Consider the following 17,404-nt stretch of genomic DNA (forward strand, 5'->3'; position numbering starts at 1 on the left):
CCAATTACATGGTTACTTCTCTTTTCTTCTCGCGCCTTCTCTATAATATAAACTCTGCTCTTTCTCTCCCTCTTCTCCTTTTCATTTCCATCTCACAAAGTTTATATTTTTCTGTTTTTTTTTTGGGTGTTTCAGTCGCAGAATCTGCTTCTGCTCGCTAGGGTTTCCTCGCGCCCTCCCATATCGAAGGCCAAGCATGAGTTCCTGGACGATGTGGCTAGAATCGATGAGTTTCTCAAGGATCCTCTGGGAATTAGGGCTCCAGAAAGGGAACGGACCGTGCAAATCGCGGTCCCTAAGGTTGTGCCTCCGCCGCCGCCGCCGCAGCGGCAGTTGCAGTCAACGGCGGCGGCTGATGGGGTCCCCGTTATTGATGAGGTGGATGAGGCAGTGTCAACTAAGGCTAAAAGGGTTGCGTTGCAGCGGAAGGGGGCTGCCGCAATGATTGCTGCCGAGGAGTACGCCCGTCAGTTTGAGTCAGCGGATGCAGTGGTGAGGTTTTGGGGGCAATTTCTGGGTTGATGTTTGCTTTAATGTTTGGATTTGTTAATTTATAGCTGTGCATACGTGTGGGTGAATTGAGATGATACTTCGATGCTTTTTCTATGAAATATAGCTGGCTAAATTGTGAAATTTGATTGTTTTGTTTGTGTCCCACATGTTTTTACTACTTCGATTTCCTTTACTCTCAAATTTTGCTGATGGGAGTTTACTGAAGATATATTCACGTGGACATAAAGTTCTTTAGTTTTGTTAAATTTAATTTTTGACGCTGTACTATCAAATGGTATAGGTAATCTTTTTAATTTCATTTTATTTTGGGTCGGTGGGGCAGAGGAGTGTTTTGTTTTGATCTATTAAATTTCTTCTTGTTTGTTTTGGTGCTTGACATGCTGAAGAGGGGAAAAAAGCTTGATACTGTTTTCTTTGCATTGACTCTGATTAGATGTCTGTATCCTGTAAAATGCGAAGTTGAAGAATGGAAATTTGAAGTCACTATCTTAAATGGCTGAATAAATGATCTTGCATACAATTTTATGAGACTTTTTTTATAAGCTTAAGTCACACGTGTTGAATTTTGAGTGCGTGTAATTAGGACTTGCATGCGTGATAGCATGTGGAATTTTTCCTTTTTAACTAAGTTCGATTATATATATATATATATATAGGATGCATCAGGGAAATCTTGCAGGAGAAGAGCATGGTCACTTGAATGTCAAAGTCTTTTGCCGAATGTGCAATCGTGTTGAAAATGAAGGAAGTGAAAGAGCTAGAAAAATGCTTTCTTGCAAAAGTTGTGGCAAGAAGTACCATCGGAGCTGCTTGAGAAGTTGGGCTCAACATAGAGGTAAGAAGATATATCTGCCCATATCCTAACATGGTCCAGCTGTCATTTATTACCATTTCCCAAGTATTGTATATTCTTATTCTCTGGGTCTTTGTTGTAGATTTATTTCATTGGAGTTCATGGACTTGTCGTGCTTGCCGAATTTGTGAGGTAATGCATGATGTGCAATGCTGGTGAGCTTGTCCTTTTTTCATGTTGTTTTGTATCAGAGACTTGTGTGTTTTTGAATTTGTGGGTGAAAAATGATGCATCTTTGACAATTTGTTATGGATTTTGGATTATTCTTTAATATTAATTTATAATTTGTACAATACAATTTGAGACATTGATTGAGTGACGGACTTGGCGACAGATAATTTTACACTCAATGTTCTTCTGTCCATGTGATCAGACAGTGGTTCCATCAGGAAAAAAAAAGTGATCAGACAGTAAGATTACTTGCGAGTTATTGTTGTAGTGGGCTTGTGGGCTTGGTGTTCCCTCCTTATGCCACATCCTGTTATTGTGCTGGCTTAAATTGTTTTTATTTACTCTTGTGTTCCTGCCTTTGAAGCTGCATAGACAATGATATCGATTATTGCCTTCTTTTTGAGTGGTTACAGCTCTTATATGATTAATTGAATATTGGTGATTCTTAGAAGTTAAGCAGCCAGTGCACTCATGTTGCATTTATTTATTTTAATAATAGTCTTATGATCTAGCTTTTTTGCCAGGCTTGTAGAAGGACAGGAGATCCAAGTAAGTTCATGTTTTGCAAAAGGTGTGATGCGCGTTATCATTGTTATTGTCTACATCCTCCTCACAAGGTATACTCTGCATCACTTATCAGTGATCTCATAATAATTTTATATAATTAATTTATGCTTATGAATGATGCAGAATGTTAGTTCTGGGCCTTATTTGTGCTCAAAACATACAAGATGTCACAGCTGTGGATCCAATGTTCCAGGAAATGGTCTAAGTGTGAGGTATCAATATGCCTTTGTTTTACACTTCACTTGTGGCATTCCAAACATTCATTCTTTCATTTAACCCTCTTGGCATGACTAATTTACCATTTGAGATAGGCCATTACCTTTTCAACCTTTATGTATATATGCAAGCTACATTTTAGTGTATAATACTGTGGAAACTGGTGAATATCTGTGGACGTAGTTTACACTATTTACAACTTGAGCCACATAATTGACTTCATACAAAATTTATAGATTAGTAGATAGATTAAATAGGAAAACTGAAAAAAAAAAAGTAAATAAGTAGGGAAAAAGTATGCTTTTGAACTTGTTGATATCAAGGAATGAAATTGACAATGATATATTTAGAAGCCAAATTAATGGTTAAAACTCTTTTAACTTCTAGTAGATTTGATAGGAAAAATAATTAGGGTTAGGATTATTTTATTATTATCTTAAGATTTTTTTTTAAATTAGGACATCTAGATTATCTAGATTGTTTTTTAGATTAATTTTGTTTTGAATTAGGATTTATCTTTTATTTGAATAAAGGATTATCTTATCTTTATCTTTTAGAATGAATAGTTTAGAGTTTCTAGGATTAGGACTAGGGCTCTATAAGCAGCGCCAGGTAATTGGCCTGTAGATCTTTTGGCCCTTTTTTTTTTTTGTGAATTGACACGGTTAAATCCTTGCAGTAACAGACAAATCAGGAAACACACACAGAGTCCTCACACCCTAGTGGTGGATCCTTAAAATTTTTAATACTGAAACTATAATTATCCACTTGATGAGCCAACTAGTCCGCGCAATGATTTGCTTATCTATAAGCATGATCGATGGAGACCTGCTAGTCGCGCGTAAGGTTCTTGATTCTTCTAATAAGATTGATAAGAGGATGGTTTAGTGCTTTTTCACTTTGTATAAGATGAATAACTTCTTGAGAGTGTGAACATTGATATTTCTTTTGGCCTATGGAATGTTGAATAAACTTTTGAGTATTTTTCAGCCTTCTCCCTCCCCCTTTCCCTTCATTGTTTTACATCAAGGTGACAGAATCCAGTAGTTAGTACTTCATACCATTTGAGAAATTTAAAGGAGGATAAGTCTCATTGTTGTTTGAAAAACATGAGTTCCTATGTTGTTATGATGTCTTTCATTAGGTACATTCTCCAAAGGTTGTATGAATGCTCTGGTTTATGTATCCATCATGTTTTCATCCTGTTAGGTAGTTAGTGATTTTTTTTCCTGCAGATCCTGCATGTTGAAATTGAGACATGGACTTACCATTTGGCTTTTGGATTCTTAGGTGGTTTCTCGGATACACCTGCTGTGATGCATGTGGCAGATTGTTTGTGAAAGGAAACTATTGTCCTGTTTGTTTGAAGGTATTGATCTTTGGTCTTGCGCAATTGAAGTGTGTGAAGCAGTTTGTATGCATATATTAGTTATTTTTTTGAAATACTATTTGAAGTTTGACATAGGGTTCTCTACAGGTTTACGTCCACCCTGCTTTCTTTATAAAATAGGAATTTGTGTGTGCATAACTAAATATTTCTATGTAGACTGGGATGATTATAGGCACAAGAGAAAGTGTAAGGCTTGAAAAGAAATAAGAAAGTAGACTGATTTCACTGGGTTATTTGTAGGTCTATAGAGATTCAGAATCGACACCAATGGTTTGCTGTGATATTTGCCAGCGTTGGGTGCACTGCCAGTGTGATAATATAAGGTTAGGTTACCCGTACTAACCTTAAAAGGTTGTGAAGATCCCCTGATTTTGCTGTGTAATATTTGCAGTTTCAGATATATATTCTGATTGATAGGGTGTTGCATTTTTTTGGTCTATTCTTGCATCTACCCACAGTCACTGGTTATTCTTATTAATATTTAATTAATGTAACAAATAGGTTCTGACTTTTAAAAATATTATTTTATTTATTTTCAATTTAACATAAAAAATAGTTTGGCACATTTATTCATGCAAAATGCTTGCAATAATGTTATGTTGTAGCTTGATAGTTTTCATCCTTGTTGCTTCTAATATTTTATGATATTGAGTGGATTAGCTATTTAATTTTCGGTGTGCAACCATGTATTTGGAGGTTATTGAGAAAGTATAAAAGGAAATTGTTATCATTATCAATGTAAATAGGAAGTTGTGAATTGTCTCTTGTGTGGCTCAGCTTATTCAGTATTTGTAGCTACTTTGGATTTTCGGTTTTGATTGTCTACAGCTCCTGCCTTGAGCAGTCAGCATTTTCTATTTTGCCAATTTTGCAAAGCACCATCTTTATTGTCTTTCTATCAATGGGCTTCTTGAGATCAGTTATTTATAGGAAAGTTTTGCAGTGATGAAAAATATCTTCAATTTCAAGTGGATGGGAATCTACAGTATAAATGTCCGACATGTCGTGGGGAATGTTATCAGGTATGTGGTATGCTTTGACTCTGTCTCCTTACTTCGTTCTAATGAAAGGAACTCATTGCAATTCCATATTCATAGTTTGTGGCTATTGCAGGTCAAGGATCTTGAGGATGCTGTTAAAGAACTTTGGAAGAGAAGAGATATTACTGACAGAGATTTAATTGCCAGCTTGAGGGCTGCAGCTGGTTTACCAACTCAAGAAGAAATATTTTCTATTTCACCATATTCAGATGATGAGGATAGTGAGCCTGTAAAAGCAAAGACTGAATCTGTGCGATCTTTTAAGTTCTCTTTGAAGAATTTCTCTGATCACTCACCAAAGAAGACAAAAGATTATGCAAAGAAATGTTCAAGCAAAAAGTCTGCCAAGAAAAAGGATTATCAACCTTTTATGACTGGGAAAACTGATCCCAGTTTAGAAGGACATAGTGATGTCAAATCTGTGCATAGCTTGGATGATGATATCCAATCCCACAGACATGAAGCTCCTGATGTTTATTCTTCACCTGCTGGTGGAAGCCTGAGCCAAACTGAAGGTTATGCTAATCAGCCAGGGATTTTGAAACAGAAGTTTGTAGATGAGGTGATGATCAGTGATGAAGAGAGAAAACCTAGAGTTGTTCGAATTAAAAGCAGTAAGGCTCAAACTCTTGATAGTGAGGAAGAGGCTGGAAAAAATGGTGATAGGAATCAGAATGTGAAGGGGAAGAAGTTGGTTATAAATTTTGGGGCACGGAAAATTAATGTCACTAATTCTCCACGGTCTGACACTTCAAGTTGCCAAAGAGATCAAGATCTGGTTAGCACTAATGGTATGTATCTTGATGAAGTTTAATCCTTTTTAACCTTTTGTTCCCCCCTAATTAAAGAATGGGAGATTTTAGGACAGTGTTATGAAAGTGTGTTATGTTCAATTTCTTATTTAAGATTTGCCTCCCATATGCATGGTAATAGCGAACAATCTTTTACACATTATGGAATAAGCTGTAATTACGTTTTAAATGAGTCCAAATGTATTTTCTGGAACATTAGAGAGTCTCCCCCCTCTGTTTTCTTGTGTCTGATTTTTTTGCTTCAAATGTCGTACCAGGCAATGAAGATATTAGCCAATCAGGGAAAGGAGACAAGTTTATGTTAGACAGACATGATGGCATGGCTAGAAATGCTGATGGTAAAGGTAGGGTTTGGTTGCAAATATTTTGGGATTATTTCTGTAACATATTTTGCTAGAACTTGCTGTTTTATCATTGGTTAGCATTTGGAGATCTATTTCATTTTACTTTAGTTGCCCAAGAGAAATAACAACTTCAGCACATGGGACTTGCAGGAAACAGAGTTGATTCTCGTCAATCAAAAGATGTAAAGGTTTCAGGTAGAGAAGGAAATTTGATAAAGCCTGCAAAAGTCAAGGCAGAAGTTTCTGAATTGAACTCAGGCTCTGTTAGGAGCAATATTGCTGATAGGAGTGAATCTGGTCCCATAGATCGACCTCGTATCATGATTGGAAAGCGCCGCACTGAGGGAAGGACTGGTCAAGATGGATCTGTACAAACTATGTCACAAGGTGAGAGGATGTTTTTGGGGAAGCAGTCAGAAGGCAGGTCTGATGCATATGATGAAACAGATGACAATGCTAATCATACACCATCCCATTCTTTGCCAAAAGACTCTAAACCCTTGTTGAGATTGAAATTTAAGAAACCTAGTATCGAAAGTCAAAATTCTCTTCATCGTGAAGATGATAAGATTACAATCAAGGGACAGAGGTCAAAAAGGAAGAGACCTTCACCTTTCATGGAGAAAGTGTTGAACAATGAGGGTGAAGATGTAGCACAATTGCATCAAGATGGTCCGATGGATGAAATCATGGGTGCTAATTGGATATTGATGAGATTAGGTAAAGATGCCATTGGAAAGAGAGTTGAAGTTCAGCAGACATCTGACAATTCTTGGTTGGTTTCTTCTCTACCCTTTTGCATGCATCAACGATATTTCGTAGTTCAGGCCAAAAAGAAAATAATAACATTTGGAAGTTGATTTGGCATACCCTGATTTCACTTCTTTTTTGATTTTATCCTGAACTTCACTTTTATTACTACTGATTTATTGGTTTCTCCTTGGACTCTTCAATATCTAACAAAAGCTCCTGGTGTATGAATGTGCATTTTGTTATTTTAAAAAATTGTGGTATTGACTTTATGGGTATAACATATCCCTTTTCTTTACATACTTGTCTTCTGTTTACTTAATCCTTCAATTTGAAATTTGAGTTGTCTGTTTGGCTTTGGCGTGTTTTTTTCTGTCCAAACTGTAAAGATCCTTTTTCCCCTGCATTTTTAATTTGCCCTTTTTATCCTCCAAGCAAATGAGTCTCTAGATGTGAAAGAAGAAAAAGGAGTATTATGTAGACATAATTGTGTGTTATTCGTTGCAATATAGATCTCTTGAAAAGAAGCCATGCAACTACTATGGTACCTGTATTTATCATCTGATTTTGAGGATCCATACATTTTCCTGAAGTTTGCTTCTTTTGGTTATCTTTTTTTAAATGAAAATTTGATATGCTTGCCTGTAATGATTCAATCAAATAGAATTCTTTTCCAAGAGACATTTGTCTTGCTTGTACGAGCAAAATTATTCTAAAAATTTGATGTGCATTACAGTCAACGTGTTTTATTTTCACCTTTTATTCAGGCACAAGGGATCGGTCACTGATGTAATTGAAGGGACTTCAAAAATATCTGTTACCTTGGAGGATGGCAAGGTGAAGACCTTGGAACTCCGTAAGCAAGGGGTCCGTTTTATTCCTCAAAAGCAAAAGAGATCAAAAGCTTGAAATGCTCAACCATTTCATTCTTGGTTATTCTTTAACGTGGGGACTGTCTATTCTTTCGATTTGAAGAGACAGCTTCATCTCTATGGGGGCCCCTTGTTACTACCTGCCATTCGGTGCTCTATGTGATGCTGATTTTTTGGCTGAAGCATTTTCTTCTGGAACTATTTCAGTTTTCCGGGAAGAAACAAGCTGCTTCTGTTGAGGTCCTTTCTAAAACCGCAAGATTTCATCTAGGGTTAGAATTGTCTCATTTTTTCCCCTACATGTATTTTATTTTAGAAAGTAGTTTTCTACATCTGATGTATAGGTCACCATTGCTGTAGAATGAAGATTTTTTTTTTTTGGCCTTTGGATGATTATGTAGCACGAAAATGGAGTGTCGGATTTATGGCTTATGTTGCTAGTTGTATTGTGTACCACAGCCTTAGTGAGCTGAGATGTTACCATTTGAAAATTGAACTGGCTCAGTTTGTCCTCTCCACAAAGTAGTGGGTGGTTGGTGTTCCATAGGGTTCAAATTCCCTCAAAATCCGTTTAGTACATGGACATTTTAATTGTTTTCTAATTTCTTTTTATTGTAATCAATTTGCTGAATATTTGAAAACCCAATGTAAGGATTAGTAAACCAATGTTGGAATTCTCATATTGTTCACTCAATATATTTCAAGAGCTGTAGATCTGGAGATTATAAAAATAATTGACTTTCAAATATATATTATTATCATTATGTGAATGGATTGTGGTGATGGATGAGGGAAAATTTTAAAAGACATTTGTCATCTGAATTTTTGGGGTTTTACACTTGCAGTGATTTTTCATCGTCATAGAATTCTTTATCAACCCCTGAAATAGATGCTATTTTTGAGAAGCCTAGCTCTTCTTTGATCATGACCGGTTGTTACCTTCGTAATTATTTTGATCCATGAACATCACTTTTTAGTTTCGACCTCTACTTTCGTTGGGTTATTCTATTTATTTTGCTAGGACCAATAAAACTTTCAAAATTTTTAGACTCTATTTACAAAATTAATAGGTTTTAATTTTTCCCCTTTAATTTCTTTTACCGAGAGCTTTAATGATGAAGAAAACTTGTAAAAATTTAATATGATTTATTAATAAGATTAAAAAGTTTGTCTTATGAATAGTATTGAAGGGAGTATTTCATGGTGTTCATGTCGTTGTTTTCCAAAGGATGCAGCTTGAGGTTTTCTTTCAGTTTACTGATGCAGAGCATCATAAATGGTCATAATCGTTATATATTTGGGGTCCATTTAAATTTTAATTAGATATAATTAATTATGAAAATATTAATTAATATGATTGATTTTAATTATAATTGATTATTTTATAATGCAATTTATTTGGATATAATTTTTCTGAAATTTATTTCAATAGAATTGAAGTTATTTTAATGATTTAGTCAAAATTAATTTTAACTGTTCAAATTATCATAAATGATGTTACTTTTCAAAATTAACTTGTTAATAAAATTGTATATAATATTATTAAATTTTTTAAATTTATTTAAGAAGTAAAATATATTATTTAACTTACATATTTGATCAATTATCGAAATTTAAATTATATTAATATTAACAATTTAATTTACGTAAATAATAACTCAATATATCTGAGTGCAAATAAATTTAATAAAAGAGAAAGATATAATTCTTAAATACTAAATATTAATTTTATAATAACTAATGAAAATAATAATATATAAGTTGATATTTAATAACATCACGGATATGAGTCATACCTAATGAAGATGTTATGAATGATGAAAAGGATGAACATTCATAAATGTGATGATCTATCTCATATTCTATTTAATCTTTTCTCTCATGATGCATAAAATCAAAATCAAAATCAAATTGTCTTCTAATAAAATTATGTATTGTCATTATTGCAACAACGATTTGAACTTGTATAATATAGTTATAACTAGGCATATTGCGTAAAATTATAAATTTATTCTTTCAAACTCCAAACGTTCGTTTTATTATGCATCATAAACTTGAATGAAAAACTAACGGGAGTTGGTTGAGTGATAAGCGGCTCGATTCTGCTTAAGCAAAGTCTCGAGTTCGAGCCTTGTGTATGCAAAAAATTTCCGTTGGGAGACTCACCCACCATGCTAGGTGCGCGACGCGGGTCGGATCCGAATGTAGTCAAGGCAAAGCTTCAGTGAACTGGGTGGGCTACCTAAAAAAAAAAAAAAAACTTGAATGAAAAAAATTAAACACCTTATTAATTTTTTTCTTGGGGACAAAGATTAGTGAGCTTACTGGTAAATAAAACTTGATATGAAACTATGTAGATATCCATCGCATAATGATTCAAATCCTTTTGCGAATTGCATTCGTTGCATTACTTGTTGAAGAAATTCCCAGCAGGCTTTATTACATGTCTCCGCAATATCAAATATTAGAGAAAATCAATCCACCATTGCTTGTCTCTCGTACTATGAAGTTTACTCAAATTTAAGACATTAAACGGATTAACAAGTCTATAATCCCGTATTGAGACAAGAGTACGGAAATTATTAGAAATTAGAATGATCAAATGTCTATTAAGTTTCTTAAGCAAGTATCAAAATCGTGCCAATCAAACCCAAAATACTTGGGGATTGGGATTTAGGGAACAACATTATATCGATTTTTTATTTTTTTTATTTTACATATTAGACCATTTAAACCCATTGAAACTTAGATTAAACTACACGCATATCAAAAAACAGAAAGCAGAAACGCTTAATAATACAAAGGACAGAAACAATGGGCAATTAAATGGAACCCATTCCTACGGTGTTCCAAAGAATTAAAATTCTATCATGAAGTCCAGAGATGGAAGAGAGCAACGTGGCAGCCTGGCATTGCGTTGGCAGCATGCAAACTCTCTGACGTGGCTCTCACTCAGCCTCATTCTTCTCTGCTTCCCCACCATCATCCATATCACATATATGATATGTCCAAATCCTACCCATTCGCCGCCTGATAACTCGATCAAAAACTCAACGTCTCTCTGTCGTTTACCTTCCCTCCCTCGAATACGCGGCACGCCGTTTGCGTCCCCCTCTGCCACCTGTCCATCCTCTTCCCCTATATACAAACAAACCAGCCTCTCGCTTGTTTACTCCCAGCAAGCACGAGCAGCTTCGTCGATCATGGCGTCATTGATGAACTCATGGGCCTTCTTCATCCTTCTGATCTCCCTCCTGTTTACGCCTTCTTATGCTAATAGAGGACCCCTTGTGGGAGGGAAGACTGACATTCCGGACGTCAAGTCCAACAGCGAGGTGCAGCAGCTAGGCAGATTTTCGGTGGAGGAGTACAACCGCAGCTTGAGACTGTGGTGGAATCCGCCGGACGAGCCGCTGGAGTTCAGACGAGTGGTGGAGGCACAGAGGCAAGTGGTGTCGGGGATAAAGTACTACCTCAAGATCTCGGCGTCGCAGAACAGGAGAGAGAGGATGTTCGATTCGGAGGTGGTGGTCAAGCCTTGGCTTCATTCCAAGCAGCTCCTTCACTTTGCTCGTTCTCGTTCCAGTACAAATCTCAACTAGATAGCAAAAAGACTCATCCTTTCAAGTTTCAGGCGCTCATCAACAAATACTGGAAACTTCAAGGCCAGGTTCGGATTGTACAATATTATGGGAATTACTTTCTGATATACTTTCAGTCAACCTCAGATCTGGAATCCTCAAGGACTTGTCATAGTTCTACAGAAATGGTGTCATTTTTCGCTACTATAAAAAATTTAGAATAGCCCATGTGCCAATATGCTCTCATGCAACTTGTCTGCCAATGGATCTTTTCACATTTGGCATAGTGCAAACGATTGGAGAAGCTCTTGGTTCTTTCTTGCAGTTTGATGAAGGCAGCTTATAAATATGTCTCATGGTTTATGGTTTTGGAGTCATTTTCAATTTAGAAATGAGCCTTCCTTTACAAGTTAGAGGAATAATTTCATAGCTAGCAGGTTGTTACGAAAGAGTTGTTTGGATATGTTTCAATTTACAGAGAGTTTTGGGCATGTTTAGTAGTGTTGTTTCCATCAACGTTCATGGTTTACAACTTTTACTTCAGGATCCATTCATGTTTGTGGCTCAGTTTTTCTGTCGAGTTGGCTATTTAAGTTTTTACCTCTATATAGTATTTTTTTTTTTAAAAAACAAATTAGAGGAGCTTTGTTGCTCTTTTCAACGTGTAATATTAATAAAAATATGTGGAACATTAACTTGTATATAATAACTCAGCAAGTGTCTTTTGTTTAGGAAAAAAGAAAATAATATTTGAAGCAAAATTTTTGGAGGGAAATTTAAGAACATGCAAACGAAGCAAGCTGATGTCATCTACTCATCGAGACCGGCATATTTTGCTTTCAACTTTTTTTCCCCCAAAAGCTTTCAATTTCACTAACTTCACATATTAAACAACTAATAAATTAAAATGAAAAACAACAGGAAAATTCCCATCCCAGGGAAAAAAAATAAAAAAACCTAAGGAGGGTATAGAGTTCTGAAAAAAGATCATTATCAGATATAATAAATTAACAGAAGAAAAGAAATTATGTAAAACATTTTACAACCATCATCATAGATGCTGTAGAAGGAATAGTACTTAAAAGCTAAAACAGTATGATTATATAGATATATATATATATAAGATGTTTGGATTACTCAATTGTTTGCTTATATGAAATGAGAACTTGGACTTTATGGGTATGATTCTCATTAGAAGAAATGTGAAATTCATTTAGAAAAGGCTAGATTTTAAACGCGTTCATAGATCTGAATTGCTTTTGTTCAAGTGTAAAATTAAATCAAATCAAGCCAATCAGTTCATACATTAGAATACTAATTTAATTTTAACATGCAAACTATCTATTGTAACATTATGATACTGATCTTTCAAATTTTACATCATCTTTACACTCTGCATATTTCTTTCTGCTACAATTAGTATCTCCTACAATGTCTATACATCTGATGCACCTACATCACAACTTTTAAAAGCCATATAGTGTACAACTAGCTACAGAGTCAATAAAAATTTATCAAGGCGGATGTATAAGTACCTTCCACTATCTAAAACACTCACTAATTGAGTTTTCATGCAACTCACTTGTATAGCCAACTTATAAACTAGATGTACTCAAAAGTTTGTACTACATTATAGAGAAATCTTCATCAAGCCCTTCTATTTCTCCTCTAAGTTTGTGCTGCTGGATTATCAAAACAGAGACGTTCATAGAGAATTCTGGTCCTGAAAGAACATCTCCAATTGGTCCTAATTCTGGACATTGTTGCCAATCATTCATCCCTTTTGTTAAAATAGAGTTCACTCCTCCTCCTCTCCCCACAATCACAAGTGAATATTGACCCTCAAATGACCTTAGAGTAGAGAAGGTCTCTGCTGAATTTGCAAGATGCTTCTCCATGTACGAAATCCGACCTCCAACCACTTGTCTTTCATAGAATTGCGCGAAGTACTCGTCATCTAGCTGGATTTCTTCCTCCTCCTTCACTGAAGGGACCTTGTGGCCTGCATATATTAAGACATCTGAACCAGTATCTACCAGAAACCTTATCACTGTGAGTTTAATTCCTGGATGCTTTGATACTCTAGTAGCATAGGCCAAAGCTTCTCTATCATCTTGTCCTCCAACAAAAATGACTGCCACTTGTACTGATACACAAGATTTTGAAATCTTCTCAATGGATCCAATTCCTCTGTCCACTAGAATCCCCACAGAACAAGGAGCATTTGACAATAACTGTTCCATAAAATAGCTATTGCAGTGAGAATTAAGATAGAAATGCAGAGAGTAAAAAATTTCTTCTTGTGTAAAATTGGAAAAAAAAAAAAAAACTTCAGTTAAAGAAGAAGATGAAGAAGAACCTAGGAGCTTTAATTTTCTATTGATTCTAACAGTTGAACAAACTCTTGTCTTGGATATATTATACCCGAACTAATATTACTTCCTTTCTTCCTTTAAACCAACAATTCTGTCTATTTATTTATCAAAGTCTTAACTGACTAATCCAATACATGTTGTCTTTAATTATTTGAACCATACGGGGTAAAGAACATCTTTTTCAGGTTCTTCAAGTTCTTACATTATAAAATAAATGTTCTATATTCTATGGATTATGTTACACATAACATGTTATATTATTCAATATAATGCATGAAAATATGCGTCTAGTCAAATATTGTGAAGCATGTAAAGCTTGGTTTTGATTACATTACCTTTTTATTCACATGTCTGAACCCTGGATTGCCTGAATCCAATGTTCCATTTTCACGCTGTGTCCTATGAAATGGTATTATGATGAGGGCAATCATCAAGTCCTCTGCTAAATTGGCTATATCTTGGGCCATATTGTTGAAAGTTGAGAGAGCCAAGGTTCTTCTAAGTGTTATCCCATCACCATCTTCTTCTACATAAGCTTGGAACAATAAAGTCACCTTGTCTCTCATTTCCACCACACCTTTGTCCTTCACAATCAACGTGTCTGCTCCTTGAACTTCCTCTATTGTCGCTGCGATTCCCCCTGTGAGCTCTATCATGTCTGTGACGTATACGAGGATTCCAGGATCTGCTGTGCCTCTTGTGATCTCCATCAAGTTAATCGCCGATCGAACATGTTGGGGTCCATGGACGCATAGAAGTATCCTTAATTCCCTCATTGGATCGAGCAATTGAAGAGCCATTCTATGGGTAGGTGCTCTTTTCTTTGCGCGTTTTATGATCTGTGCTACTACTGCTGGGGAAGGCAAAATTGTGAGGAATATAACGACTATCATCACTATTCCGGTGGATGTACTGATTCCACATTGCATCTGATTGCACAAGACCAAGAGTAAATCAATGATTAATGCATGTGTTTTCTGCTGTGTTTGTCTTAACTTCATAGAAAATTGATGGGCCTACTTGATGCATGGTATCAGCTTATTAAAATGTGCCTTCGGCTATGACAAGATACTAATTTCAGCAATAGACGATCATTTGCGGAGAAATAAAATTGAACTTTTGAGCACTTGAATTGTATAGAAGCAGTGGAGAAGCCAAAGATACTAAGATCACGTTTGCTTATTAAAATAGAATGCAATAGAATGGATTAAAAATATAAAGATAAAAAAAACTAAATCACCCTTCTCCCCATAATAAGCATGATAAAACTCATTAATATATATTATAAATGTGGGAATCATTATACCTTTCAAAAATCTCATGTATTATAATTCTTAATTCCATGAACTAAATTACTCCTTCCCCTCATGAATGTGCTCATCTATCTCCTTTGATTATCTTAGTTTTATATTTATTTTTTTAATCCATTCCATTCCAACAAACAAATGTGATCTAAGGATATCTTTGGAGGACCAACAGGTGCTAATGTTCAAGTCTTGAATTTTCAAAATGAATGGAATGAGTTCGTACTTGCAAAGCAGGCAATATTTAGATGTGACATTCTATCATTGGGACTTTGGTTTGATTCCTATTGGTTAAATCTCAGAAATTGTATATCCATGCCTCTCTCAATCTTAAATATGTAGAACCATTTTTACCCTCACACATATACTGCAGCCATTACTATTTGAGTCCCACCATTTAGTCGATATATCCTATTAATAGTTTCAATGTGAGTCTTAAGATGTTGGATTTTTTAAATTTCACAAGGTCCCGATTCAATATACTTGTACATTAATGCTAATCAAGAGAATGCTGGAAATACCAATTTACAATCACAGAGACTTCATCTTTTGCAACTTTGTAGCCCTGGAAACTGAGAAAATGAGGAAAGAAACCATGAAATCAAAATTCACTTACTGCCTTGATGGCCAAATAGATATGAAAATGGCCCTTGATGGTGAGGAGCAACCCAATTGCAACTGAATCATTCCAATTGAATCCCATTATTATCCCTAAAAGAAGTATTCCTGCAACTTTACTAACTATAACTGTCCCAATAAGTAAGAATAGTCTTGCCCATGTATCTAATTTTCCAGGCTCAAACTTCCTTAGATCAGCTGCATAACCCATCCACAGGAAAAATATGGGGAAGAAAATTGTGGTCAACAAATAGTTAATTTTGCTGATAACCCATTTGGAAACTCTTCCTTCTCTAGGCAAACATATCCCAGCCATGAATGCACTTAGAATTGCATTATAACCATAAGGGGGAGATATGGCACATGCTAAGACCATGAAGGCTATAACAAGCACCAAATGTGAACCCTTCATGGGTTTCCCTTCTGGGTTTTCATTATTAACCCAGTTCACAAACCAGGGCGAAACCAAGGATGTAAAAAGCACCTGCACTAAAAGTGCACAACTTGTGGCGATGATCCTTCTCATGTGATTCTTCTCATTCAAGTCAATGCAGTAATTGTGCATTGGTATAGCAATGTAGCCAATTGAAATGATCAAAGAGCATATGAAATCTGAGTGCATCCCTGCTGCAATGACAAGCTTCCCTATATCAGACTTGCCTATTTTGAGGCTCGTCAATAGACGGGTCAGCACTGGCGAGGCCGTGCTGGAGAGAAGCGTAGAGAAAGAAAGGGTGAATCCTATCTTGTGTTGGTTAGGAAAATAGTGAAGAAATGAAGTTGTAACACATGCTATGATGAATGTAGAGATTATCCCTGCATAAGTAACTTGAGCATCTCTGGTAGGTTTCTTGATGAGCACAAGAGGATCCATTTCTATCCCTAAAGCAAACATGTAACATATCATTCCAATATCAATGATGAATCCAAAGGTCTTGTTGAATTGTTCATATTCATTACGTAGAAACCCTATGTTCCCCACAATCAGTCCTACCTGCATCATTGTGAACAGCATTAGAAGCATTCAATCCCTTTGATTTCCAAAAATTATTGGGAAAAATATGTCCAATTCTGTTGGTAATTTAAATGAGAGAGAAGCTTACGAGTATGTCAGAAGCAATGCGTGGTTGTGAATAAGGTTTTAGTAGGTAATGTACGCCATTGCAAATAACTACCATCCCCATAAAGATGGCAAAGTTTTTTCCTACCGAAAACATGAGTGAACCCAGTTTCTCAGAACATGGGTCTAACGCAAACCTGAAACTGTTATTCATGGTAGAACTTGACATCTTGGCTGGTTTGATTCGCACTAGCTTCCTCTGTTTCTTTCTTCTTTGAATACAAACTCACCAAAAACATTTCTTTTTCTTCTTCACTTTCATTTTTGTTGCAGTTATCATTAATTCTCAATAATTTTTTTTCCTTCAATTTTTTTTGTCAAAGCTTTTGCAAGGGTGAGTGGTCATCATTTGATAGCTTAGTTTTAGGAGACAGTTGTGGAGAACAATCGTCAATTGTAGGATTTCTAGAGGGTGAGAAGAAGACGGCGAGAAAACGGAAAATATGGATAAGCCAAAGTTATTTCCTAATTATGTTTGACCTTTTTCTTAATCAATTTATTATACATATTATATTCCTTTAATTATTATTCAAAAAACCAAAATCTTATCTTGTTCTCTATTTGTTCTGAAAATTATGTTATTCTTTTTTTTTTAATTTATTTGTTGTAAATGAAATTAATTGTTGACATAATACCTATTTTATACAATTTAATTGCTAGCTTATCTTTGATATCACGTTAAAAATTAAATGATAATTTCATTTGTATGGAAATTGGAAGAAATTTTTTCAATATATGCATAGAAATAAAAAGTTTAAGAGGATTCAATGTAATTTTTGACATGATTTCTAATAGAGCAGAATGGATAATGAATAATTTGAGTATTATTCCATACATGCGTTTTACAATGAATAGTGTATATATATTTATAGTGTGGT

General features: G+C 35.3%; 3 protein-coding genes across 3 annotated transcripts; 2 read left to right on the plus strand and 1 right to left on the minus strand.

Annotated features, from left to right (window-relative positions):
- Nucleotides 1–135: 135 nt before the first annotated feature.
- Nucleotides 136–8,208, plus strand: LOC129297120 (uncharacterized; the record flags this gene model as incomplete). Its single annotated transcript, XM_054935491.1, is given in 13 exon segments — nucleotides 136–176; nucleotides 179–492; nucleotides 1,180–1,348; nucleotides 1,449–1,498; nucleotides 2,062–2,154; nucleotides 2,228–2,316; nucleotides 3,611–3,689; nucleotides 3,951–4,033; nucleotides 4,654–4,732; nucleotides 4,824–5,541; nucleotides 5,820–5,906; nucleotides 6,057–6,681; nucleotides 7,424–8,208. Coding segments are annotated over 13 exon segments (2,569 nt in total), but the record flags the coding sequence as incomplete, so codon positions are not given.
- A 2,442-nt stretch (nucleotides 8,209–10,650) lies between these two features.
- Nucleotides 10,651–11,778, plus strand: LOC129297119 (cysteine proteinase inhibitor B-like). The gene has a single exon (XM_054935490.1). It carries the CDS (start codon nucleotides 10,732–10,734, stop codon nucleotides 11,128–11,130), a length of 399 nt encoding a protein of 132 aa, XP_054791465.1. The 5' UTR covers nucleotides 10,651–10,731; the 3' UTR covers nucleotides 11,131–11,778.
- A 697-nt stretch (nucleotides 11,779–12,475) lies between these two features.
- Nucleotides 12,476–16,862, minus strand: LOC129297118 (cation/H(+) antiporter 28-like). Its single transcript, XM_054935489.1, has 4 exons — nucleotides 16,510–16,862; nucleotides 15,405–16,400; nucleotides 13,820–14,413; nucleotides 12,476–13,343 (listed from the first exon to the last, which is right to left on the minus strand). Exons 1-4 carry the CDS (start codon nucleotides 16,693–16,695, stop codon nucleotides 12,735–12,737), a joined length of 2,385 nt encoding a protein of 794 aa, XP_054791464.1. The 5' UTR covers nucleotides 16,696–16,862; the 3' UTR covers nucleotides 12,476–12,734.
- Nucleotides 16,863–17,404: the final 542 nt, after the last annotated feature.

This window comes from Prosopis cineraria, unplaced genomic scaffold (assembly GCF_029017545.1).
Source record: "Prosopis cineraria cultivar Desert tree isolate PC_DT_omini unplaced genomic scaffold, ASM2901754v1 PC442, whole genome shotgun sequence".
NCBI lineage: Eukaryota > Viridiplantae > Streptophyta > Magnoliopsida > Fabales > Fabaceae > Prosopis > Prosopis cineraria.